The sequence below is a fragment of the Ranitomeya variabilis genome, chromosome 2 (genome assembly GCF_051348905.1).
Source record: "Ranitomeya variabilis isolate aRanVar5 chromosome 2, aRanVar5.hap1, whole genome shotgun sequence".
Lineage (NCBI taxonomy): Eukaryota > Metazoa > Chordata > Amphibia > Anura > Dendrobatidae > Ranitomeya > Ranitomeya variabilis.
The window spans coordinates 165,644,907-165,670,520 of record NC_135233.1 but is presented as its reverse complement, the minus strand read 5'-3'; the positions used below and the strand labels follow the sequence as shown (position 1 = coordinate 165,670,520).

Here is a 25,614-nt window from a genome sequence, read left to right as displayed (position 1 = left end):
CATTTTATAACAGTGGACCATGAAAATTAATACTTACATTTTTTCCACTAAAATGTGGCTTTAACACCAAATTTTTACATTTTCTCAAGAGCTAACATGAGAAAATGGACCTTATAATTTGTTTGACCCTTTCTCTAGAAAGCAGCAATACTTTAGCAATAGGTGATAAGAAAATATTGATTGGGCACACTGAATGGCACAGGAGATGTTTGCGGTCACTTAGGCTAAGTTCACATTAGGATTTGAGTCCGCAGCGTGGTGCTGCAGACTTTTTTCCTTAAAGGGACTCTGTCACTTGAATTTGGAGGGAAGAATTTTCAGCCATAGGGGCGGGGTTTTCGGGTGTTTGATTCACCCTTTCCTTACCCACTGGCTGCAATATTGGATTGAAGTTCATTCTCTGTCCTCCATAGTACACGTCTGCGTAAGGCAAGATTGCCTTGTGCAGGCATGTACTACGGAGGACAGAGAATGAACTTCAATCCAATATTGCAGCCAGCATGCAGCCAGCGGGTAAGGAAAGGGTGAATCAAACACCAGAAAACCCCGCCCCTATGGCTGAAAATTGTTCCCTCCAAATTCAAGTGACAGAGTCCCTTTAAGCTCTGCTTACTTCCACATGCGTCCTGCGTACCTATCTTTAACATTGGGTACGCAGGGACATGAGTTGTATGTGGATGCATTGTATGTGGATGCGTCAGCGTGCATCGTTTTGACGTGCCCGCCGAACGCAAGAAAATGCAACATGTTGCGTTTGACGGGCATGTCTAAACAACACAGGCCGATGCATCCGCATACAACGCATGTCCCTGCATACCCAATGTTAAAGATACTGTACGTACGCAGGAAGCCTGTGGAAGTAGGCGGAGATAAAGGAAAAAGTCAGCAGCACCACGCTGCGGACTCAAACGCTAATGTGAACCTGGCCTTAGAGTGAGCTTTTGGCTGGAATAGATTGTGGGCACCTTAGACACATTTGCAGGGCCCCCGAGTTACAGAACAGCAGAAACATCCCCCACACACTCCCCATAAACTCATTTTGAAAACTACATCCCTCAAGGAGCTCTCTAAAAGAATTATTAACTCATAGGTTATATAATTACAAAGGTCGAAAAAACACTTACGTTCTTAAAAATCAACCTTTCTCCATCAGTTATACATTCTTTATAAAACCCACAATGCCATTTAACCCCTTTATGCCAGCTGACGGAATAGTACGTCAGCTGGCAGAACCCCTGCTTTGAGGTGGGCTCCGGCGGTGAGCCCACCTCAAAGCCACGACATGTCAGCTGTTTTGTACAGCTGATATGTGCAGGCATGAGCACGAGCAGAATCGCGATCCACCCGCGACCTTTAACTAGTTAAATGCCACTGTCAAGCGCTGACAGCGGCATTTAACTAGCGCTCCCGGCCGCGCGGCCGGATGTACTCGCACCGCTGACCCCCGTCACATGATCGGGGGTCATCGGTGCATTGCCATAACCAGAGGTCTCCTTGAGACCTCTATGGTTGTTGATGGCCGTTTGCTTTGAGCGCCACCCTGTGGTCGGTGTTCAAAGCAACCCTGCCTTTCTGCTACATAGAGGTGATCTTTGCTTCACCTCTATGTAGCAGAGGCGATCGAGTTGTGCATGCTTCTAGCCTCCTATGGAGGCTATTGAAGCATGCCAAAATTTATAAAAAAAAGTGTTTAAAAATATAAAAAAAATAAAAAATATATAAAAGTTCAAATCACCCCCCTTTCGCCCCAATCAAAATAAAACAATAAAAAAAAATCAAACCTACACATATTTGGTATCGCCGCGTTCAGTATCGCCCGATCTATCAATAAAAACAAAGGATTAACTGCGTTCAGAATCACCTGATCTATCAATAAAAACAAAGGATTAGCGAGAAAAAAAATCAAAGCGCCAAAATTACGTTTTTTTTGGTCGCCGCAACATTGCATTAACATGCAATAACGGGCGACCAGAAGAACGTATCTGCACCAAAATAGTATCATTCAAAACACCAGCTCGGCACGCAAAAAATAAGCCCTCACCCGACCCCAGATCATGAAAATTGGAGACGCTACGGGTATCGGAAAATGGCACAATTTTTTAAATTTTTTCTTAGCAAACTTTGGATTTTTTTTTACCACTTAGATAAATGAGAACCTAGACATGATTGGTGTCTATGAACTCGTAATGACTTGGAGAATCATAATGGCAGGTCAGTTTTAGTATTTAGTGAACCTAGCAAAAAAGCCAAAAAACAAGTGTGGGATTGCACTTTTTTTTTGCAATTTCATCGCACTTGGAATTTTTTTTCCCATTTCTGTTAGACGACATGGTAACCACTTAACCAAGTGGTCGGGACAAGAAGGTTCACTAAGTTGGATCTCAGGGGGGCTTATAATGTTATGCAAATTAAGGAGAGGGATGAGTGGAAAATGGCTATGATTATTGTGCTCTGTCCTTTGGGCTCTGTAACGCTTCAGCTGTGTTTTCAGAGAATTGTGAATTATATTTTCCATGATATTATTTGTGTTATAGTTTACATCAATGATATCCTCCAGAGACCTGACTGCGCATAGGGTCCGTGTGAATACCATGCAGAAAAGATTAGAGGATCATTATCTTTATTTCAAAAAAGAAAAATGTGTACTCGAAATGCAGGAGTTGGAGTTGCTGGGAGTCATTCTTTCCCCCATGGGGTTTCAGATGGACCCCGAGAAGCTGAGGGTGGTGTTAAAGAGGGCATAACCTGTGAACCTTACGGCGTTGCAGCATTTTGGGGATTTGCCAATTATTACTGGAGGTTTATTCAGGGTTTTTCCAAGGTGGTGAAACATGTCACCGATCTTACCCATAAGGGGGGAAATGTGTCTAATTACGGTCTGGACGCCATTAATGCTTGTAATAAACTTAAGGCGGCCTTTTTCTCTGGTCCAGTTTTGGCCCAGCCTGATGTCAATAAGCCTTTTGCAGCAGAAGTGGATTCCTCCGAGATGGGGGTGGCAGTGGTGCTCTCCCAGGGTTCCACCACCCTAACTCATTTGAGCCCTTGTGCCGTCTCGAAAATTCTCTGCTCCAGAGCTTAATGACATCGGAAAACTTCTTGCTATCAAGTTGGCTCTGGAGGAGTGGAGGCAGCTCCTTGAGGGAGCTAAGCACCCATTAACGGTGCTTACTGAGCATAAGAATCTGTTTTTTAGAGAGGATACTAAGAGATTGAACTCTAAACAAGCCCGAAGGGCCTTGTTCTTTACCATATTCAATTTTTAAAACTCTTACCTGCCCGGAACCAAGAATGTTCCAGCAGATGCTCCCTCTCTCTGAGTCTTTGTCCTAGTGAGTCTGAAATTAAGGAACCTGACTTCATTCTGCCATTGTAGTCTCTTCTGGTTAAGGCTCAGGGGATAGCTCCGCCCAGAGTACACCTCATAAATCATTTGTCCTAGTGTAGTCATGATTGTGCTTAAGAGAGTGTCATGACTCCATCACAGAGGGCCACCTGGGCATTAAAGGGACTTGTCATCTGTTGACCAGAAAGTATTGGTGACCGTCGTTGGGTAAAGATGCTGAAGCTTATGTTAAGGCATGCAAGATCCATGCCAGGAACAAGGTGCCTTGCATCACCTCAGCAGAGAAACATCCCTTTGCCAATTGCTGTACATCCTTGGTCCCACATATCCATGGACTTCATTAAGGATCTCCCTTACTTTAAGGTTATGACTACAGTGTGGACTATTGTGAACTGATTTTCTAAACAATGCCATTTGTTTCCTCTGGCTCAGTTGACAAGAGTGCATGACTTGGTAGATCTGTTCCTTGTTCAGGTGGTAAGATTACAAGGGGTTCCCATGAATATTGTCTCTGACCATGGGTACCAGTTTATCTCCAAGTTCTGGAGCGCTTTTTGGAACACTTTGGGTTGGAACTCTCATTTTCATCCACGTACCATCCGCAAACTAATGGGCTAACTGAGCGAAGCAACCACTGTCTCAAGTCTAATCTAAAATGTTTTTGCTCCCATACTTAGCATGATTGGGGATCATACTTTGCCTTGGCAGAGTTCACCCTAAGCAATAAACACCACAAGGGCTTTGAAACATCCCCCTCCTTCTGTAATCTAGGATTTAATCCCAAGTCTCCATGTTTTGAGAGAGGGTACAATGTACTTCCAGCAGTCTATCCACCACCTCTGAAAAGTCTGGGCGTAGCTAGGGTTTTGGCTCAGGGGGGGGCGAAACTTCTGAGTGGGCCCCTAACCAGGTAACCTTGATTACAACTCGGTGACAAACCCTAAAAGTGGATGACCACACTGTTGCTGAAAATAATCTCTATACAAAGACCAATATGGATATTACCGCCATATGGTCAGTGGCAGATAACAGTCCTACAGAACATATAAGAGGTTACAGACAATGACTTATTGCTGACGTTCTTTCTGAATCGTTCATTTTTCCCATCTTTTCCATCTGGCCCAGACCGACATGACTTCTTCTTCCAGCTACGACTCGGGTGCAGAGAATACAACAAAGACATTTCACTTCTCATATTCCAGCCCCATCACCATCTATTCCCAAACTGCACAAACTCCTCATCCTGCTGATATCCCAATACTGAGCCGCTGCTGCAGTATGTGTCACTGTTACTGAACATGCTGTGTGGTTCTCTGTGCCTTCTAAATTCTAAAGCACTCCTCTATAATATAGTAATGCCGGGTGCAAGTGCCCTAGAAAACAGTGCCCAAATTTTGCCGCCCAGAAAGTAATAATGCCCTCTTGTGTGCCCCATTTGATAGTCACAGTAACCTGAGTTCCCCTATAAAAATAAGTGCCCACTTTACATTTAATAATGTCCCGAGTCTCCCCCCGTACAGCTCCCCTATACACAGTATGATGTTCTTATACACAGTAACGCCCCTTACTGTATAGTACCACCCACGCAGTATACTGACACCTTAGTAGCCCTCAAACTGTTTTATTGCTCCAACACTGTAAGATGACCCCTCACTGTAATCTCCACACTGTATGATGGCCCCCTAGATAGCCTCCGTATAGTATAATGCACCAGATAGTCCTCAATATAGTATAATGCACTACCCATAGGCCCACTCTATATTGTGTAATGCACCCCCATAGGCAGACTCTGTAGCATAAGGCAGCAGCCCATAGGCAGACCCTGTAGTATAAGGTAGCCCCCCATAGGCAGACTCTGTAGTATAAGGCAGCACCCCATAGGCAGACCCTGTAGTATAAGGCTGCCATCACACTAGCAGCATTTGGTCAGTATTTTACATTAGTATTTGTAAGCCAAAACCAGGAGTGGGTGATAAATGCAGAAGTGGTGCATATGTTTCTATTATACTTTTCCTCTAATTGTTCCACTCCTGGTTTTGGCTTACAAATACTGATGTAAAATACTGACCAAATACTGCTAGTGTGACGGCAGCCTAGGGAAGCCCTCCATAGGCAGACTCTGTAGCATAAGGCAGCCCCCTATAGGCAGACTCTGTAGTATAAGGCAGCACCCCATAGGCAGACCCTGTAGCATAAGGAAGCCCTCCATAGGCAGACTCTAGTATAAGGCAGCACCCCATAGGCAGACCATGTAGTATAAGGAAGCCCTCCATAGGCAGACTCTAGTATAAGGCAGCACCCCATAGGCAGACCATGTAGTATAAGGAAGCCCTCCATAGGCAGACTCTGTACTGTAGTATAAGGAAACCCCATAGGCAGACTCTGTAGTATAAGGAATCCCCCCATAAAAATACTCGCCTCTCTTCTTCCTGGCTCCCCCGCTGCTCCGAGCCCCTGCACATCTCTGGACAGTGGGCACCGGGTATTGACGTTATCGCACCCACTGTCAGTCTCTGATTCAGATGCTGACAGGGGGATGATGGGAGGAGCGCAGCGCTCCTCTCATCAATGCGGTCAGCTGAATCGGCATTCAGCCGATACAGATGAACCTGCGATGACAAGCAGGGGGTCCACTGCTGGCATCAGGCCCCCCACCTGCTCAGGGGCCCCATAGCGGCCGGGCGGCAAAGCAGTGAGATCGATTCTCCCTACTCTGATGCAGAAAGTAACTATCGGCGCGCTGTGCACACGCCGATAGTTACAGTAGCATATCTCCGTATGGGCTCCCTCAGAGCGTGGGGCCCAGGTTGATGGCCCCCTCTGCCCCCCAGGTAGCTACGCTACGGTGGAGACCAATATCCATTTCAAGAAAGCAGGGAAGAGCATGAAGAGGCAGGCCGATTGCTGTCATCAGCAAGGTACCAAACTCAAGAGTGGAGGACAAAATTTGGGTGTCTACTAAGAATCTCAAGATTAAGGTACCATCTCCTATGCGCAAACCCAGGTTTATAGGACAATTTCCCATTATCAAGAATTATAAGAAAAGCATAATAAAAAAATTATCAAGGCTAACAATATGGTGGCTTTTTGGGTAGGTCTGCCTTCTTCTATGCAACATTATTATTGTGACCCAGGATGCTCCTCCTCCTATACAGGTAGAGAATACTGAGCAATTTGAGATAGAAAGTATTGTGGACTGTCATATAATTCGGAACAACATTCAGTATTTGATTCATTGGAAAGGGTACAGGCCTGAGGAGAGGTCCTGGATCTCGAGAGGTAGTATGCCAACATGCTAATCGTCTCATTGCTGAGTTCCATAAGAGGTTTCTGGACAAGGTGGGTGGTGAGAGCAAGGAGGTCTCTCCTACGGAGAGGGGTACTGTTAGAAATTGTGGTTGTGCTTCCACCTGGTAATGGATTGTGTCCAGTGCTACACTACTCTGGTCACAAGTGCCGCCATTGTCCTGATCCTGGAGGCGGAGCTACACAACACACAGGGAAAATGTCCCAATATTATGTAGCATTGCGTTCTGGAGTAGTAGGATGTGTGGGGATGCCATGTCTCATGGATTTCACTGCCTGGGGAAGATGGGACACTGTGTGTCAGTACCCGGTGACTGTAAATAGTGGTAACTTTACCACAATTCAGTTGACAGGGCCTGATTGAGGTAACAATGGACTACGTCGGAGCTGCATGGGAACATTTTTGCTAATAAATAGGTGAACGAGAGACAGTATATTGATTTTCTTTCTTTTTTTTTTTTAAGTTTTTCCCTTGTTTCCATTTCTGGACTACATCGGATTTGGTGGGCTACAGCAGTCTTGCGTGGAATATATGTATTTTTTAATACATTGGTGAACCAGGGATAGCGTGGTGGAGTCTTTATCTAAATAAAGTTTTTTTTGTTCTGTTTTTATTCCTGAGTTAATGATGCCTGATGGAAACCTCTCCATTACTAACGCAGGGCTTGATGTCAGCTGTGATTTTTGACAAATCACAGCTGACGTCAACCCCAAATACCACTAACCCGATTGCCACCGCATCAGGGAAATTGGGAAAAGCCGGGAAAGAATTGGCACATCTATTGTGATGCGCCAATTTTAGGGTGGCTGCAGGCTGGTATTTTTAGGCCGGAAATGGACCAATAATCAAAGAACTTCTCAGCCTAATAATATAATCCAGCTACTGTCACCTTTACCTTTGCTGGTTACCAAAAATAGGGGGGGGACCCCACGTTTTTTTTTTTATTTATTAGTTTAAAAAAAGTACAGTAAGCTACACATGCAAAGCACAAATTATATATCTCACGATATCTATCTCTATTTTTGTACATCTTTAACTCCTAAACATCTGTCATTGCTGTTCTGGTACGTGTCACAAGGATGGTACAGGGATGTCACACTTTAGGTCATCAGTGTGCGGGACGTATTGACATCCATGCTGCCACAAAAAAAAAAACGGACATGTATGTGTGGGTCACACAGACACGGTCCGTGTGAATACACGGACATGTCCACAGCCCCCATAGGTTACATTGGCGTGTATATGAAAACTGTCACCACACATGCCAAAAACACTGACGTGTGAAGGGGGCCTTATTCTCAAGACCTGGTTTTGGATAAAGTGAAAAACAACTGCGCTATAGTTGATGCAGAAACGTCCTGTTGTAATTAATATGGCTTGTGCCCTTCACTTGACTGACATAGCTATGTATTCTTCATAACTCTAACACTTAGAGGCCAATTCTCACCAATCTTAATGAACAGGCATGGTGAGGTAAGATGCGCCAAATTCATTTAGAGGCCTCATCAGATAGGCTTTTCCAGGGAGGGACGGGGGTAATATTTGAGTCGTAAGCTGAGCCACTAAAATGGCGTAACTTTTAATCAACTCAGCAGGCGCCTACACCCTGTCATATCCAGTAAGCTGCCAAAAGATACAATGTTTTGCTCAAGTTCGCATTGTACAAAAATTTTGTTACTTTTCAAAGTGTTTTAAATCTGGCATAAGCACTTTGATGAATCAACCCTATAATAACAGCTCTCCTTGCCAGAAGTCCGGTATGGTATAACTACACAGCCTCTTTAACTTATTCAAGGGAGCAAACTGAAGAAAGAATTCTACATCTAATATTACAAATCCTCATTCAATTAGATCTGTTCTGTCTTCCACTGAAAGCCATCACAGCAAAGAGGTATCTACCACAGCAAGTTGTCTAACAGCCAGATACAGGACAGTAAGAAGTAGTTCCTTAGAAACACAAATTTCTCAGTTCTTACTGGAATACAAGATATAACTTTCTTTGATCCTATTTTAGAAGAGGATTGCTGGCATTTTTTTTTTTCTCAGCACATGTGGGTTTATTGATCTTGTAAAGAACTGAAAAGACTTCAACTCACACTTAAAACAACAAACCTTAGAAACACAGTTTTATTCAAAGTCAGAATAAGTTTTAAGGCACAATAACAAAGACTTCCGTTTCAAGTAAAAAATTTCCTTCAGAATCAACATACCCATCATTCAGGCTCAGACGGAAAACAAATTTTGGTATTAAAAGGATTTTCAATTGGTTTTAAATAAACATTTTGTAGTGCTGGTGGAGTAAAAAACATAAAATGTCTGCATCTACAGTAACTTCAGGAATGAATCCAAGTAGTGGCACTGTTACCACCAATGCATGTACAGAATCATTTCAGCAATATATTGTTGCCTGTTTTATATTTCTTATTATGTTGGGGATTTGCGCTACTTTAAATTCTTTTTTTCCTTTTATACATGGTGCACTATACAGCCGATTCACACCCTCACAGGTTTTTTTTTTACCAATTTACTGTGATGCTAGAGTGAATTTTAGGAAAAGTCCAGAGAACTGCATCCATAATAATAATACTATTTTTGTGTTGCAATGTTTGGCCTTTTGCAGACAACCATATTACAGCACTTTACCACGTTCACGTAGCTTGAACCTGTAATATTCCCAAAATATAAGTCTATGAGACCCTACTTTATTTCCATGTTTCTATATTTTACTGAGGCATAGGGTTTTTTTTTTTTGTTGAGATTTTGCATTCATCAGACAAAAAGAAAAACAATACCATAGAGTGGAGAGAATCCATATGCCCTACTGCCGCCACCTCAGTGGGGTGTTTCTGCTACTAACCAACATCTGAAAGCAAGCTATAAGACATGAACATATGGGTTGTAGTAAATCGCCTTTGGGATCTAAACTATTGCTAAAACTTGTTTGCACTATTATTTTTAATACAGGACCATAAGTGATTATGGTACATCACATTTGAGAAATAAAATTACACTATTTAGTTTACAAGGGTCTTCTTTAAGAGTCTGATGATTGAGATTGCATGTATATATTTGTAAATAACAGCGCTACATACTTTTCCCCTGAGTAAAGTGTGGATGAGGACGTGTAGACCAAACGTGCGTCGGGGCAGAGGGACAGGTCTATTCCAGCCACCCTACATACCAAGCAAGTTGCTTATATTGAGCCTTATACTATAACGCATCTTTCCACAATACCTAATGCAGCTTGTACTCACTCTATAAAGCGATTGTGACTTCTTTACGTTATTAGTATGTTAGAATTCTCCCATCTTGACTACTATTATATAACACTCACATGGATTAATTTACTCCTTTTTTGACATGCACAGGCACTTTTTCCTATACTACTTTAATATAGGTGTTAAATTCCACTACGGAATAATCTGAAGTCATGTACTAGCACTTTAACTTTACAACTTTACACTATGTGTATATATAGTGCCCTATGGATGCAACAACCTTATTAATTTTCTCATGTGCAGTGCCCTGTAGCTCTGTTATTTATAGAATAGATACTAAGATGTATATATTTGTAAATGTCCGCTGTGAAACACTATAGGATACTGTGCATGGAATAATCTCTACTTCAGTAGCTACTATATTTCTGTCGTGGGCAGGTGTTCATTATGTCTAATGATTACATATACATATGGTCTGAATAGTCTTCTCTGCATCCCTCACACAAGAAGCTTCTGTTTCTTATTGATTTATATTGTTCTTTTTCTATAAATAAAATTATATATTGTTGAATAAAATCTCCAGCGTTCACTGCGCTCATCCAGTGTCCCTTGTGTAGTGCTGTGCCGCAGTTCTTGATTTACATATAGCCTTGTGACACTTTATTTGGTTCTGGACCATTGACATTTTGATTTAACATCAATACAAAGAAATTCTGTGCCCAAACCATTACTTGGGCAGCATAAATCCCCTTAAACTCCATAATGCAATGTATAATATCTTAGGCTAGTTTCACACTAGGGTTTTGCTGAGCTGCGGACTTCCTCTGTGAAGCCCCGCCCACGACCGCACCTCCGCTGCTCAGCTCCACCCACTTCCGCATGCAGCCTGCATACCTATCTTTAACATTAGGTACGCAGGTTGTGTGGATGTATGCAGATGCCTCCGCATGCGTCGTTTTGATGCTGCAGAGAAAAAAAGAAATTCCAACCAGCTGCGTTTTACGCGGGTTGCCGCATCGTCAAAACGACGCATGCGGAGGCATCCGCACGACCTGCGTACCTAATGTTAAAGATAGGTACCAGGCCACTTGCGGAAGTGGGCGGAGCTGAGCGGCCGTGGGCGGGGCTTCACAGAGGAAGTCCGCAGCTCAGCAAAACGCTAGTGTGAAACCAGCCTTATTTGGGTCGGAAATGTAAAATATTCAGTAATAAATCTCAGAGAAAAAAAAGGCTCCTTTGATCATATATATGTATTTTTACAAACTAAAATCATGTGCTTTCAGATACATACAAATCTGCGTTAAAAAAATAATATTAATAGTGAAATGTAATTATTGCTTTTGTAAGAATGAAAGCAGCTGGTAAGGTTACAAAGTAAAGTATAGGGAGGCTGAAATCTGGTAAATCTCAAATGCTTCAATAAAATTTTTGTCAAAATTTTATTCACAAAACGTAATCTTCCAAGATTAGAAAGGAGCTGCGAAACTTTATTTGCATGGGGTCATAGCTGTTCCTCCAAAATATTTACATGAACCTCTGCATATTTATAACCACGCAATGTGCATCACAAAAACGTATGCATATTAGAAGAGACGGAGCCTCCCTCTGGCTTCAGGTGCAAGATTTTTGCCATGTGCCCGAAATGTGCTTCTCTATTTAAGGCAAAGAACATGAATGAATCATAAATTAAGATGCAAGCAATCCAATAAATAAGAAAAAGTCCATTATCATAAAGGTACTGCAGAATGGAAGAACATTGCAAAAGAACTTGATCAAGGGAATTTGTGACTTTACACCATGTTCACTGACGTCAGCAGTAACTGCATACCACATACAGTACATATCCGAGCAAAATAGTACAATATCTTACCTTTCCATAATGCTCACCTATCTGAAGGCTCATCCTAAATATATGATAATGTATATGTATAGTTCACACGTATTTGCTATTCATCCAAAATATAAACACACCACAATTTGTAGAAATGAAGGACAGAAAGTTATAAAAAAAAATTGGCAAGAAGGGCTCTTCACATTTGCTTTGCTGTAAAATAATTTTCTCATAGACCAGAGGTTTTTTTAGTCAACAATATAAATGAGAAAAGTCTGTAAGAACACACCAAACACTAGTTTACACTTGGAACTCTTCACGACTTTAGTAGTCTGTACCAATGCTGGCGTCAGGATGGAGCTGGGACAGATCACAGATGAGAAATAACCTGTCACTCTGTTTTAGACATTTCATATTTGGTCAGCATAATCTCCTGCATGTCCAAAAGAACACAAAAAGTAAGTTAAAATAACTTAGAAAGAGTTATAACAGAGATTTTACAAGCAAGTTGGAATGACTTACCTCGTCAGAGTCCAGCAATACTGGAAGTGCTCTGAAACAAAACAAAGTGCATACACTGTAAGTATTTAAAGGGAATTTCAAATATTAACAGTGTGAAGAATAAGGGAAACAAATACAAACTGGATGGCATTTAATTCAGAGCAGAGCCATGTTCTGACAGCTCTCAGAAGACTGGGCATTATCTAGGAGATCACTATGTAAATGAAGTACAGACTCCGCCACCCTATGGGTGCCACGAGAAGACAATCTCACATTCCCAGAATGCATGGGCCTCATGTAGGAGATCACTATGTAAGGGAAGTACAGACAAAACCCCTCCATCTTTTTATTGTGAAGCAAACAACATATAGGACAAAGTAACTAAAAACTTCAGTGTGCATAACTATTCACCCCTCTAAAGTCAGTACTTTGTAGAGCCTCCTTTTGCGGCAATTACAACTGCAAGGCATTTTAGATAAGTCTCTATGAGCATTCCACATCTTGCCACTGGGATATTTGCCCATTTCTCAAGGCAAAACTGCTCCAGCTCCTTCAAGTTAGATAGATTGCTGTTCACAAGAGGAAACTTCACGTCTGATCACAGATACCCAATTGGATTAAGGTCTGGGCTTTGACTAGGCCACTCCAAAACATTTCCTCTTAAACCACTGGAGTGTTGCTTTACCGGTAAGCTTTGGGTCATTGTTATGTCGGAAGATGAACCTCTGTCTCAGTCTCAAATCACTGACAGTCTGACACAGGTTTTTCTCAAGAATATCCCTGTATTTCACACCATCCATCTTCCCCCTCGAGTTGAGACTATTTTCCCTGTCCCTGCTGCTGGAAAACCACATTTTGCTGTGGGGATGGTGTTCTTGGTGATGAGCAGTGTTGGTTTAGCACCATACATAGGGTTTACCTTAGTGGCCAGAAAGTTCAATTTTGGTTTCATCTGACCACAGCACTATCCTCCATCCTTTTGGGGAGTCTCCCATGACTTTTGGCAAACTGAAAAAAAGCCTTACAATTTTTGTAAGTAAAGGCTTTTTTCTGCCCACTCTTCCAGAAAGGTCAACTCTATGAAGCGTAAGACTTATTGTGGTCGTACAGACAAATATTCCAGTCTCTGCTTTGGAACTCTGCAGCTCCTTCAGGGTTACCTTTGGTCTCTGTGCTACCTCTCTGATTAATGCCCTCCTTGCCCGGGCTGAGAGTTATGGTAGCCGCCCTCTCTTGGCAGGTTTGTTGTGGTACCATGTTCTTTCCATTTGATGATAATGGATTTGATGATGCTCGGTGGGATCATCAGAGATTGAGATATTATTTTTCTTTATTACCCAACCTTAACTTGTACTTCTCAACTTTGTCCCTGACTTGTTTAGAGATCTCCTTGGCCTTCATGGTGTTGTTTGGTTAGTGGTGCCTCTTACTTAATGGTGTTGTAGCCTCTGTGGCCTATCAGAAAATGTGTGTATATACTGACAGACCATGTGACACAGACTGACACAGGGGGACTACCTTTCTCGAAGCATGTGACTTATGAAGGCAATTGCTTGCCCCAGAAATTTTTAGAGACATCATCGAAAAAGGGGTGAATACATATGCACATGCCCATTCTTAGTTATGTGATCACTCAAGAAAAAACTACCAATCCCAATCAATATTCCAATGCAGCAGGGTAGAATAGGTACTAAAATAAAATATAACTTTTAATATTAGTGTTTAAAATCTATAAAGACAAGAACAGCAACAAAAAGACATAAAACACACACCACCAAAAGGTAGTAAAAAACACCCACAATACCAAATCACTTTTTGGGTGTATCAGCAGTTCACTCGGAAAATTCAGCAAGTCTCAATCTCTCAGCCTGTAGATTCTCATAATCCGAGCAACAGTATAACAGTGTCCCTAGGCATAATACGATTGGTATCAGTAACCTCAAAACAACAGGTCTAACTGTACCATGTCATTATCGTGTATCATATAACTATCATAATAGTAGAAGAGACATCTGTTTAAAAACGGAACAATCTCACCCAGGTCGACCCTGCATGTGTTCCTCCTGGTCTCTCAGACGGCTCCAAAAGGACGTTCCAAGTTGATCCCAGAGTGTGGGGAAACGGGTACACCACAATTCCCGCAATATTGAAAACCCACTATTAGGATACCAGAGCTTCCAGGATTAACCCCGTGGCCTCCCGACGCGTTTCATTGTTCAAAATCATCAGGGGAGGAACAAATGAAAAAGTATATTGCCAGCTTTGGGGATTAGAGGGGTTTTCCTCGCAAGGAATAAACCACCTCCTTGCTTACAATCATCCAGCGATCTGCCGCCGCTCTCATCTCGGCCATTTATAATGACTCACTTGTTTGAAATCCACCTCCAGCACTTCCGGAATCCTCCACGTGTGTAACCTCTCCACGTGCAAAAGAGGAACGCCAAAAGGTTGCAGGGGGGCGGTCCGCCTCCATACCACAGCGTAATAGATCCGCCCATTCAGTCTGTCACCCATGCACTATTACCAGACACACTGGAGGGCGGATACAACACCTTCATGCCGGGGCATCAGAGGCTCCACCCCTCCAGTCCGTCATAATCAAGTCCAAAGTAGGACGATCCTTTACCTTCCAGTCTGCCTCCATCTTAGCTCCGCCCACCACTATGTCACTCCAGAGACGCAACAGTTTCTAGAAGGCAGACTCCATACCTATGCCCACCAAAAGCACCTGCCAAATGCGGCGTCATCGTCTCATATGTTTAACAGGACGATATAGGGACTCATGCAAAGGCTAGCCACAGTGTTGCAGCCTCACAACCCCGCCTACTTAAATACGTCACTTGATAGACGCTGTAGAATCTATTAGAGGACGCACTGTATACCTCTGCATTCAAGAGAACTGAAGTCCCATGTGTATCCAACGCACCATATGGGAAGTATATCATATGACATTTATGAATATTAGAAAATCCCCTACCTCGCAGCGGGGGTTGGCACCCTAATTAAACTAATATAGTGGGGATTTTCTAACAGACTGAATGGGCGGATCTATTACGCTGTGGTATGGAGGCGGACCGCCCCCCTGCAACCTTTTGGCGTTCCTCTTTTGCATGTGGAGAGGTTACACACGTGGAGGATTCCGGAAGTGCTGGAGGTGGATTTCAAACAAGTGAGTCATTATAAATGGCCGAGATGAGAGCGGCGGCAGATCGCTGGATGATTGTAAGCAAGGAGGTGGTTTATTCCTTGCGAGGAAAACCCCTCTAATCCCCAAAGCTGGCAATATACTTTTTCATTTGTTCCTCCCCTGATGATTTTGAACAATGAAACGCGTCGGGAGGCCACGGGGTTAATCCTGGAAGCTCTGGTATCCTAATAGTGGGTTTTCAATATTGCGGGAATTGTGGTGTACCCGTTTCCCCACACTCTGGGATCAACTTGGAACGTCCTTTTGGAGCCGTCTGAGAGACCAGGAGGAACACATGCAGGGTCGACCTGGGTGAGATTGTTCCGTTTTTAAACAGATGTCTCTTCTACTATTATGATAGTTATATGATACACGATAATGACATGGCACAGTTAGACCTGTTGTTTTGAGGTTACTGATACCAATCGTATTATGCCTAGGGACACTGTTATACTGTTGCTCGGATTATGAGAATCTACAGGCTGAGAGATTGAGACTTGCTGAATTTTCCGAGTGAACTGCTGATACACCCAAAAAGTGATTTGGTATTGTGGGTGTTTTTTACTACCTTTTGGTGGTGTGTGTTTTATGTCTTTTTGTTGCTGTTCTTGTCTTTATAGATTTTAAACACTAATATTAAAAGTTATATTTTATTTTAGTACCTATTCTACCCTGCTGCATTGGATTAGTTATGTGATCCCATAAATTTAATTTAAGCATATGTTTTTTTCACTTCACTAAAGGCCCCGTCTCACTAAGCGATTTACCAACGATCACGACCAGCGATACGACCTGGCCGTGATCGTTGGTAAGTCGCTGTGTGGTCGCTGGGGAGCTGTCACACAGACCGCTCTCTCCAGCGACCAACGATCAGGGGAACGACTTCGGCATCGTTGAAACTGTCTTCAACGATGCCTTAGTCCCCCTGCAGCACCCGGGTAACCAGGGTAAACATCGGGTTACTAAGCGCAGGGCCGCGCTTAGTAACCCGATGTTTACCCTGGTTACCAAAAAAAACAAACAGTACATACTCGCCTTTCGGTGTCCAGGTCCCTTGCCGTCTGCTTCCCGCTCTGACTGAGATCCGGCCGTACAGTGAGAGCAGAGCGCAGCGGTGACGTCACCGCTGTGCTCTCACTTCTCACTGTACGGCCGGCAGTCAGTGAGAGCAGGAAGCAGACGGCAAGGGACCTGGACACCGAAAGGCGAGTATGTAGTGTTTGTTTTTTTTTACATTTACGCTGGTAACCAGGGTAAACATCGGGTTACTAAGCGCGGCCCTGCGCTTAGTAACCCGATGTTTACCCTGGTTACCAGTGAAGACATCGCTGGATCGGTGTCACACACACCGATTCAGCGATGTCAGCGGGGCCTCAACGACCAAAAAAAGGTCCAGGCCATTCCGACACGACCAGCGATCTCGCAGCAGGGGCCTGATCGCTGGTACGTGTCACACATAGCGAGATCGCTATGGAGGTCGCTGTTGCGTCACAAAACTTGTGACTCAGCAGCGATCTCGCTAGCGATCTCGCTATGTGAGACGGGGCCTTAACGTAGACTAGTGCTGATGCATCACATACAAATTGGATTACAAAACAGATGAAAAAAAAGCAAAGGGGGTAAATACTTTTGCAAGCCATTGTATACTTGAAAATGGCATAATTTCTTCACTAAGCAAGAAATTGATTATTTTGTTCCTGAAACTATAATATCCTTTTAAGAAAAGACTACTCATTCCATTGTAAGGTGTATTCCCAAGTTGTAAGGAGAGACCTGACAATTCAGGACTGTGAGCGGGGAGATGCCACTGGGGACCCGCCTGTCTGACTAGTCACCCGTGCAGCTCAGTCCGTGGTGGTTATTAAAAGTTATTCCCTGCAACGCCGAAAAGTTTCAAAGTAAAACATACACGGATTGCGCAGCATGTATCAGCTGTCATGTTCACTTTAAGGTTCATTTTCCACATTCAACAGTCACCAAGTACAGACCTCGATGTCAGACTCAAGGAAAGCCATCGACCAGTGAATGTCGGGTGTGTGAAATCGGCCTTAGGAAAATGTTAATAGTATGATACATCAGAAAACAAATACAATATTTAAATCCGACAGAAATTGGAAAAAAAATCATAATTACATGTCCGCAAAAGAAGATGGGATGTTTTCTTCTACCCACTTTAGGTCTTCATCCTAAACAAGAAGAAAAGGGAATTAAGGGAGTGCACTTAACACGAACTATCACTTATCATAAGAAGGTGAAGGTCTGACTGTTGGGATCCCACCATTCGGTAGAATGTGGAACTTTTATCACGTGTCCAACAGCAACTCTATCTATTCTTTATGTAAGGTTCTCAGTCTCTGTCATATCCGCTGTTATTTTCTGTTATTGAAACCTAGTTTTTTCTGTCGGCCATTTTGCTTTCTGTCCTGCTGCAGCTACCTTGCCCTCAGTCAGTATGGAGTTTCTAGTTTCTATGTTTCCACCCTGTTCTCTGCCACTTGCCTTTTTAAAGGGAAGGTGGCGTGGTTTAAAATTTTTGTATTAATAATTATTGATTATACAATCAATTATTTTTAATACAAAATTAAATTAACTACTATAATAGTTTTTTATTTATTGACTTTTATGTTTGCCACTGGGGGCTGCCATTTTCACTAGTGGGGGCAGAAGTGTCTGGCACGACACTTGCACACCTCACTTTACGGCAACCATGGACATAGGAGCCAACGGTCAGACTCCGACCGTATCTCCTGCATCTTAGCTGTGTCCTGGGCTGTCCAGGTCACAGCTGTGGGAGGAGATAGCGGCCATTTTGTTGTAGCCCGCAGCGTATGCTGTGGGCTTTATTTTCCCGTCATTGCACACTGCTCAGTGCGTGCGATGACAGGAGCTGCCGGTAAGACTGTCACCCGCGGTAATGCTACAGCCGGTACTGTCGGTGACAGCGCTGTGGGATCATGCTCGCAGATATCAGCGTTACCCCGCAGCTGTGAATGTTACCCGCGGTAATGCTACCGACGGTACTGTCTGACACAGCACTGCGGGATCAAGTTGGCAGATGTCAGCGTGATTCCGCAGCTGACTGACCCGCAGCAGTGACCATTTTTTAAACTAAATGACTCTCAGCCACTAGATGTCAGATTTTAAATAACATAGCTGGGAAACCCATCAGGATAACCAGTATCTTTAAAATACTACTGCCATCTTGTATAAATTACATAATTTTTCACACTCACTTTCATAATAAACTGTCAAAAATGTCAATCTATGGAAGCATCTTTAGAAGCAAAACCAATGACATACCTCCATTTTACAACCAGATTTCTAAAAGAAAAGGAGTACTCACAGCACTTGTAGCAGTATTCTTGGCTGTTCCATTAGGCTCAGGCTTTGTTCCCCTAAGCTTCATGCCTTCAGTTACAGAGAACACAATAGGAAAGTCATTAACCGTGCAGACAGGAGCAGTAGTGAGTACTGACTAAGGCTACTTTCACACTAGCGTTTTTGTGCATACGTCGCAATGCGTCGTTTTGGCGAAAAAACGCATCCTGCAAAAGTGCTTGCAGGATGCGTTTTTTCTCCATAGACTAACATTAGCGACGCATTGCGACACATTGACACACATCGCAACCGTCGTGCGACGGTTGCGTGGTGTCGTGGCGGACCGTCGGCAGCAAAAAACGTTGCTTGCAACGTTTTTTGCTGCGTCAAGAACGTCTTTTCCGCCCCCTCCTCCCCGCACCTCACAATGGGGCAGCGGATGCGCAGAAAAACAGCATCCGCTGCCCCCGTTGTGCAGCGCAAACAACGCTAGCGTCGGACCGACGCACTGCGACGGGCCGAGAACGTCGCTAGTGTGAAAGTAGCCTAATGTAGCAGAACATTGTTACTCACCTAAGTGATCTGTCACAATGAATTCTTCTACTTCATCATCTGAGTCATCCATGAGAGGGGTGAATGCATACCTAATAAATGAGTACAGAGGATTCTATCAGCCTAAACAACAATTGTGCTTAACCCCTTAAAAACAGTGCCAATTTTGACATTAATGACCAAGCCAAATCTTACAATTCTGACCAGTGTCATATTCTGTGATAATAACTCGAACGCTTCAACGGATCCCACTGACTCTGAGATTGTTTTTTGTGACATATTGTACTTACTGATAGTGCTAATTTGCATTTATTTGTTAAAAAAATTAAATAGAAATTTGGTGAAAAATTGCAATTTTCTGAATTTTAATTCTTATGTCCTTAAATCAGAGAGCGTGTCACACAAAATATTTAATAAACAACATTTCCCAAATGTCTCCTTTACATCAGCACAAATTTTTTTTGGTTCAGAAGTTAGAAGGACTAAAAGTTGACCAGCACTTCCTCATTTTTCCAACAAAATTTACAAACCCTTTTTTTTTTTTTTTTTTTTAGGGACCTCATCACATTTGAGTGACACCATTCTAAAACTAAACCCCTCAAGGTGCTCAAAACCACATTAAAGATGTTTAACAACGCTTCAGGTGCTTCACAGGAACTGAAGCAATGTGGAAGGAAAAAATGAATATTTCATTTTTTTCACAAATATTTTAAATTATCTCTAAATTTGTTATTTTCACAAGGGTAACAGGAGAAAATGGACCTTAAAATATGCTGTGCAATTTCTCCTGAGTACGCCGATAACCAATATGTGGGGGAAAACCACTGTTTGGGCGCACGGCAGGGCTCAGAAGGGAAGGAGCATAGCTTGACTTTTTGAACACAAAAATAGCTGGATGGGCCTAAACAGTGGAAACTCCGCACAAGTGACCCTATTGTGGATACTAGATCCCTTAAGGAATGTATCTAGATGTGTGGTGAGCACCTTGAACCCCCAGGTATTTCACAGAAGTTCATAATGTAGAGCTGTGAAAAAAACACAAGTGACCCCATTTTGGAAACTACACCACTCAAGGATTTTATCCAGAGGTATAGTGAGCATTTTGAACCCACAGGTACTACACAGAATTTGATAACATTAGGTCATCATATTGAAAATGTTCATTTTTTTTTTTTTCATGAAAATGTTGTTTTATTGTCAAATTTGTAATTTCACAATGGAAAACGGACCCCATAATTTGTTTTGCAATTTGTCCCGAATGCAACTATACCCCATATGTGATCAAAAACTTCTGCTTGGGCACAAGGCAGAGCTGGGAATGAGCGCTATTTGCCTGCTATAGATTGTGAATGCTATGTCATGTGAAATGTGAATGCCCGACATGTTAAAACAGCAGAAACCCCATTTTTTTTGTTTATTTTTGTTTTACCACAAACTCTGCGTTTTGATTGGCGAAACGGATTTTCGTGATATGTACACTTTTTTTGCATTTTTTTACATGTTTTGACTTTGTTATACTTTTGTACACTGTTTTACTGTGGGACATCCATAACTTTAACTTTAATCAATTGTCTCATTGACTGTGCCTGTGAGACTCATTATTGCGGACCTTAAGGTACCATGGTAACCATCGGGACCCATGATTCTCATCGTGGGGGTCCGATTGTTACTAAGGGGGGTCCTGTGACACCCCTTGTAACAACTTAAATACTGCTGTTGCGATTGACAGCGGTATTTAAGTGGTTAGTTGGGCTCAATCGGTCGCAAAACAGGTCGGGTCCAATAATGCAGGGCGTCAGCTGTCATGTACAGCTGACACCAGCAGGAAATGCTGCTGCCGGGCGGCGCTTTTCCCTTATTCCCGATCGCCATTTTAGAATGGCAATGAGGGAATAAGTACCCTTAACGACTCCCGTTTTAATGCGTATCGGCGGTTGTTGATGGGTTAAAAGGTTTATTCTCAATGTTGCAAGTTATCACAGGATAGATGATGACCTGCTGATCTGCTAGTCTGCAGGGTTGGCTGGTAACCTTTAGGCTATGTGCACACGTTGACTGTGGAATTTTCTGTCCAGATTCTGCATTTCTTGACAGAAAACGCAGGTCAGAATCTGCGCCTTTTTTGGTATGTGCACACGATGCAGATTTGTGTGCGGATTTCTTCCTTTTTTTATCCCTGCAGATTTCTATTATGGAATGGGTGCAGAACCGCACCATATCTGCAAAAAGAATTGACCTGGTCCTTTTTTGAATCTGCTGCGTTTTCCGTGCAGATTTTTCCGCACCATTAGCAAAACTTTTTTTTTTTGCCATTGATTTACATTGTACTGTAAGGGTATGTGCACACGTTGCGGATTCGTGTGCAGATTTTTCCATACAAATTCTGAAAAACCTCCGGATTTACCGCGGTTTTTGTCCAGATTTCACAAGCGTTTTCACACCTGCGGATTCCAATTTTGGAACAGGTGGAAAACACTGTGAAATCCGCACAAAGAATTGACATGCTCGGGGAAAAAAAACGCAGCGTTTCCGCAGCATGTGCACTGCGGATTTGGTTTTCCATAGGTTTACATGGTACTGTAAACCACGTGGAAAACTGCTGCGAACCCGCAGGGCCAAATCCGCTGCGGTTCCGCAGCCAAATCCGCAACGTGTGCACAGACCCTAAATCACTTACGGATCTGCATTTCTGAGCAGAAATAAACACTGCAAGATCTGCAGGAAATCTGCAACGTGAGCCACATACCCTTACAAACAGCATTAAACAATTAAAAATGTATCCAAGCTTGTGAACAGACTGAATTATTAATAAGATAAAAATTTAATATAAAACTAATATTTATAATATATATTACACATACATATGTACGTGTGCCTGTTTATAAAATAGTTTCTGATCACTGTGTCTATTATTTGTAGTCTTATACATCCATATTCATTGTAGCTATCTTTACAATGTCACATGTACTGCTATGTTGCCAGTGTCCTGTTTTTGTCTTATGTTTTTGATTTATTAAAACACTATTTATGTACACCTAATAAAAAATATATTTTAGCTAAAAGAACTCCTTTCTTTTGGTATGAGCTTCTTGTGGAGTAGCTAAGGATTACTACTAAAACAGTTATGAGCCTATTTTCAGATTTAATGGCTGAATCTGTCATTTAAATGTGTACGCAGTGGAATTGGATTTTCGAATATACAAATCTTTTTTTAGCCTCGCCATAGAAATGTTCTAGACTCTTCATAAAAAAAGTAGCAGGGAGCAGCAAAGTAGTTAAAATGTACGCAGCTTGTACAGTGCTTGGAAATGTACCTTTGGTTGTTTGCAGATGGCCCCCACAGAAACATAATAACCAATAACACAACAGAGAACAGGAACCTCCAGAAAGCGTCATCCACCCAGAGCTCCATCCAGTCCTGTAACAGATATTAAGAAGAACATTGGAATCACAAAAGGAAGACAACTAGAAGGAGCCTATTTATGCCTAACTACATAAGACCAAGTAGATATATATATATATTTTTTTTTTAACTCTTAATGGGAGATAATGTCTTGCTTAAGTTTCAAATACACCTCCTTAGGCTATGTGCCCACGATCCAGAACAGCAGCGCTGTGGACGCAGCGCATGTTCATCACTGCATCCAAGGCGCTGCCGTCTATTAACACAGGTGAATCCGCATGTGTTCACTAAGCCGTTTTGATTCACCGGTCCAATACATTCTATTGGTAAAATTATCATGCTGCGGTCTGGAGAGACGTGCCACATGTCCGTCTCCACGGGTGAGCCGTGGGTGTCTGTGCACGCATAGTGGGCATGGGATTTCTTGAAATCAGCAGCTGGATGCTGCGGGTTGGACGCGTTTACTGATCGTAGGAACATAGCTAGTGGTCAGCCAACAGCCATGTTTCCCGGCCTCCACATAAACATGAATGTTCGGTTTGCTCTAGTGTGCATGTGCCTTCAATGGGGACAGTGGATTAATTTGCAGCCAGACAGGACTGGCAGTGGTTAACCACAAGCACAAAACATTAGATGTAATAATTCAACATAGTATTATTGTATAAACATAAAGCTTCCTTCTAAAACATCCAAAATTAACTAATACAATTTACTGCGTTAGCAAGAGAGTTCGGCATTCATATGTATACATATCATACTTACAGATGGACAATCTGCCAATCGGAACTTTGTAGTAGTCCAAGCCATGAATGCTACAGAAGCTTTGGGAAAAGACAATACAAATTAGGAAAGGAAAAGCTTTTAAAACCATAAAAAAAGGGAACTTAAAACTTACCCAATATAGCAAAAATCAAAGTGTTGGTAAAGTGTCTGTATAACGAATATTTCACTACATTCTTTCTTAACTTTAGTATCTTCATTGTTTGTGCCAAACTTACAAATATGTATATATGGGCTAAGGAAAGTACATCAGTCACAACTAAGACTAGAAATACACAAAAAAGGAACATAATGCAACATACAAACTGATTTAAAAAAAAAATCATAATTCAAGCAGATGGACTGCAGCATAACATCAACTCAGCTCAGAAATAAAGGAATTCAGATAGTGTTACATTATACTACAAATTTTTGTACGTGCTACTACCTAGCATATTACACAAGGATGTCAAACTTTTCTCCAGATTAACAAAGATGAGGGTAATATTTCTGGTGTGAAAATGTTTTAAAATAAACTGCAGAATATTGTTTGTTTTTTAGGGGGTAGGAGGGGAGGTTATAAAAAAAACTTCAAAGAGAGATCTACAATTCAAACACTAAGAGCATGTCCTTCTCCTAAGTCATTTGAGAAGACCTCTCGGGATACCGGTGAACCTTCGATAGGAACTGGGCGAGACCTTTTCTTTTCTTGACCCTTATAACCGAATCTGATTAATACGCGAATTGTTATGGCATGTTTAGTTGACAAGTTATAAGCTTACTTTTGGTAAAGCTAGAAGTATTTGTGGTTTCTGTGACCTTGTCACTAGCAATCTGGAAACTCTAGACACCCTGATTTGTCTTAGGAGTTTTAGAATGTGTCTTATATATGGCTATATCGGGTTTGTAGGATTTTAATAAAAACAATTAAATGTTAAGTTTTAGTCTCCCAAACATTGTTCTCACAAGCACTGGCCTTGTTAACACAGGACTGCTTGAAAATGATGATCTCTTGTGATGCAAAAAAACATCATTTTACCCAACGAAAGAGCACTTTGCTCATTCATTGAATAATTGGCAGTTAGTTTACAATTTTTAAGAATGCTTGTTAATGATAATCTTTCGTGGTAAATACATCTGTAAGGGCCAGCACTTAAGTAATTTTCCAGCGATAAGAAAACATCATTTTTAAATACAGTAATTTGTAGATTTCATAAATTTACACAATGAATAGTAAGCACATTTATCTAATAAGATCACATCTGAAAGCACACCAAACCCCATCAAGAAACAGTACGTGTGTTCCTTCTTCCTAAAGTGGTATGAGTTTGAATAGTAAAGGATATCCACCAGCACAACATAGAGTCCAGGAGAGCTAGTGGGATACTTGCCAGCAACACCAATTCGGATTCTTTTGCCTGGAATTAAAAAAAAGCATTCATTATATTACAATTACATGCAGAAAAAGCAGCCATGAGATTTGTCCTGAGAAATCAATAATATTCTTTATATTTGGGGGATTTTTTAACAATATTTGGGAAGGCGATTATAGTTATAGTCAATAAGGTGAGTAATAAAACATAACAGCGATCTAAAATGTGTTCAATTAAACAAGTAAGTAAGAAGATTTTTTTTTCTCCAAGAAGAATCAAGAGAAAAAAAAAAAAAGGTTAGTGCTAGAGGAGGGATTGGTATAGTAAATTTGCAACAATACGAGCGCCTAAGGGAGACACTGGCAGAAAATAATGATGTTTATTGATAAATCTATAAGCCATTTCCTGCTCTGCATTATATTAGCTTCACAGTAGGCCTGTAGAGTTGGGAGACCAATGCCTCCATTTCTTTTGTTCTTATATAGTAATGATTTGGCTACTCTTGGTGATTTTTTATTCCAAATAAATGTTTACTTTTGCTTATGGAAGTTCTTAATCCGTATATCTGGAATATGAATTGGAACAGTTCTAAAGATATAGTGAAGTTTTGGTTGGATTATCATATTATACAGTGCTGTGCAAATTAATTGGGACAAATCATTGGTTACCAGTCAGTGATTCAAACCAGTTTTAATATATAATAAATACATCTTTGTCAACTAGACAGTGGAAAAAGGTAATTTTCAGAATTAGTATGTAACAGTGCATTATAACATTTTATTATTAAATATTCAAAAATATGTGTTTGATTGCTTTGAC

The 25,614-nt window shown here is 41.8% G+C and overlaps 1 protein-coding gene across 1 annotated transcript in view; it reads right to left on the bottom strand.

Annotated features, from left to right (window-relative positions):
* Window positions 1-11,103: 11,103 nt before the first annotated feature.
* The window catches only part of TMEM87B (transmembrane protein 87B), a 55,529-nt gene continuing 41,018 nt past the window's right edge, over window positions 11,104-25,614 (bottom strand). Inside the window, exons 12-20 of the mRNA XM_077283146.1 lie at window positions 24,769-24,840; window positions 23,559-23,667; window positions 23,426-23,484; window positions 22,575-22,678; window positions 19,282-19,352; window positions 18,734-18,798; window positions 17,524-17,576; window positions 12,225-12,255; window positions 11,104-12,135 (exon numbers count right to left, since the gene is read on the bottom strand). Coding sequence (XP_077139261.1) covers window positions 12,094-12,135; window positions 12,225-12,255; window positions 17,524-17,576; window positions 18,734-18,798; window positions 19,282-19,352; window positions 22,575-22,678; window positions 23,426-23,484; window positions 23,559-23,667; window positions 24,769-24,840 — 606 coding nt within the window. The 3' untranslated portion in view covers window positions 11,104-12,093. The remainder of the gene's footprint in view (window positions 12,136-12,224; window positions 12,256-17,523; window positions 17,577-18,733; window positions 18,799-19,281; window positions 19,353-22,574; window positions 22,679-23,425; window positions 23,485-23,558; window positions 23,668-24,768; window positions 24,841-25,614) is intronic.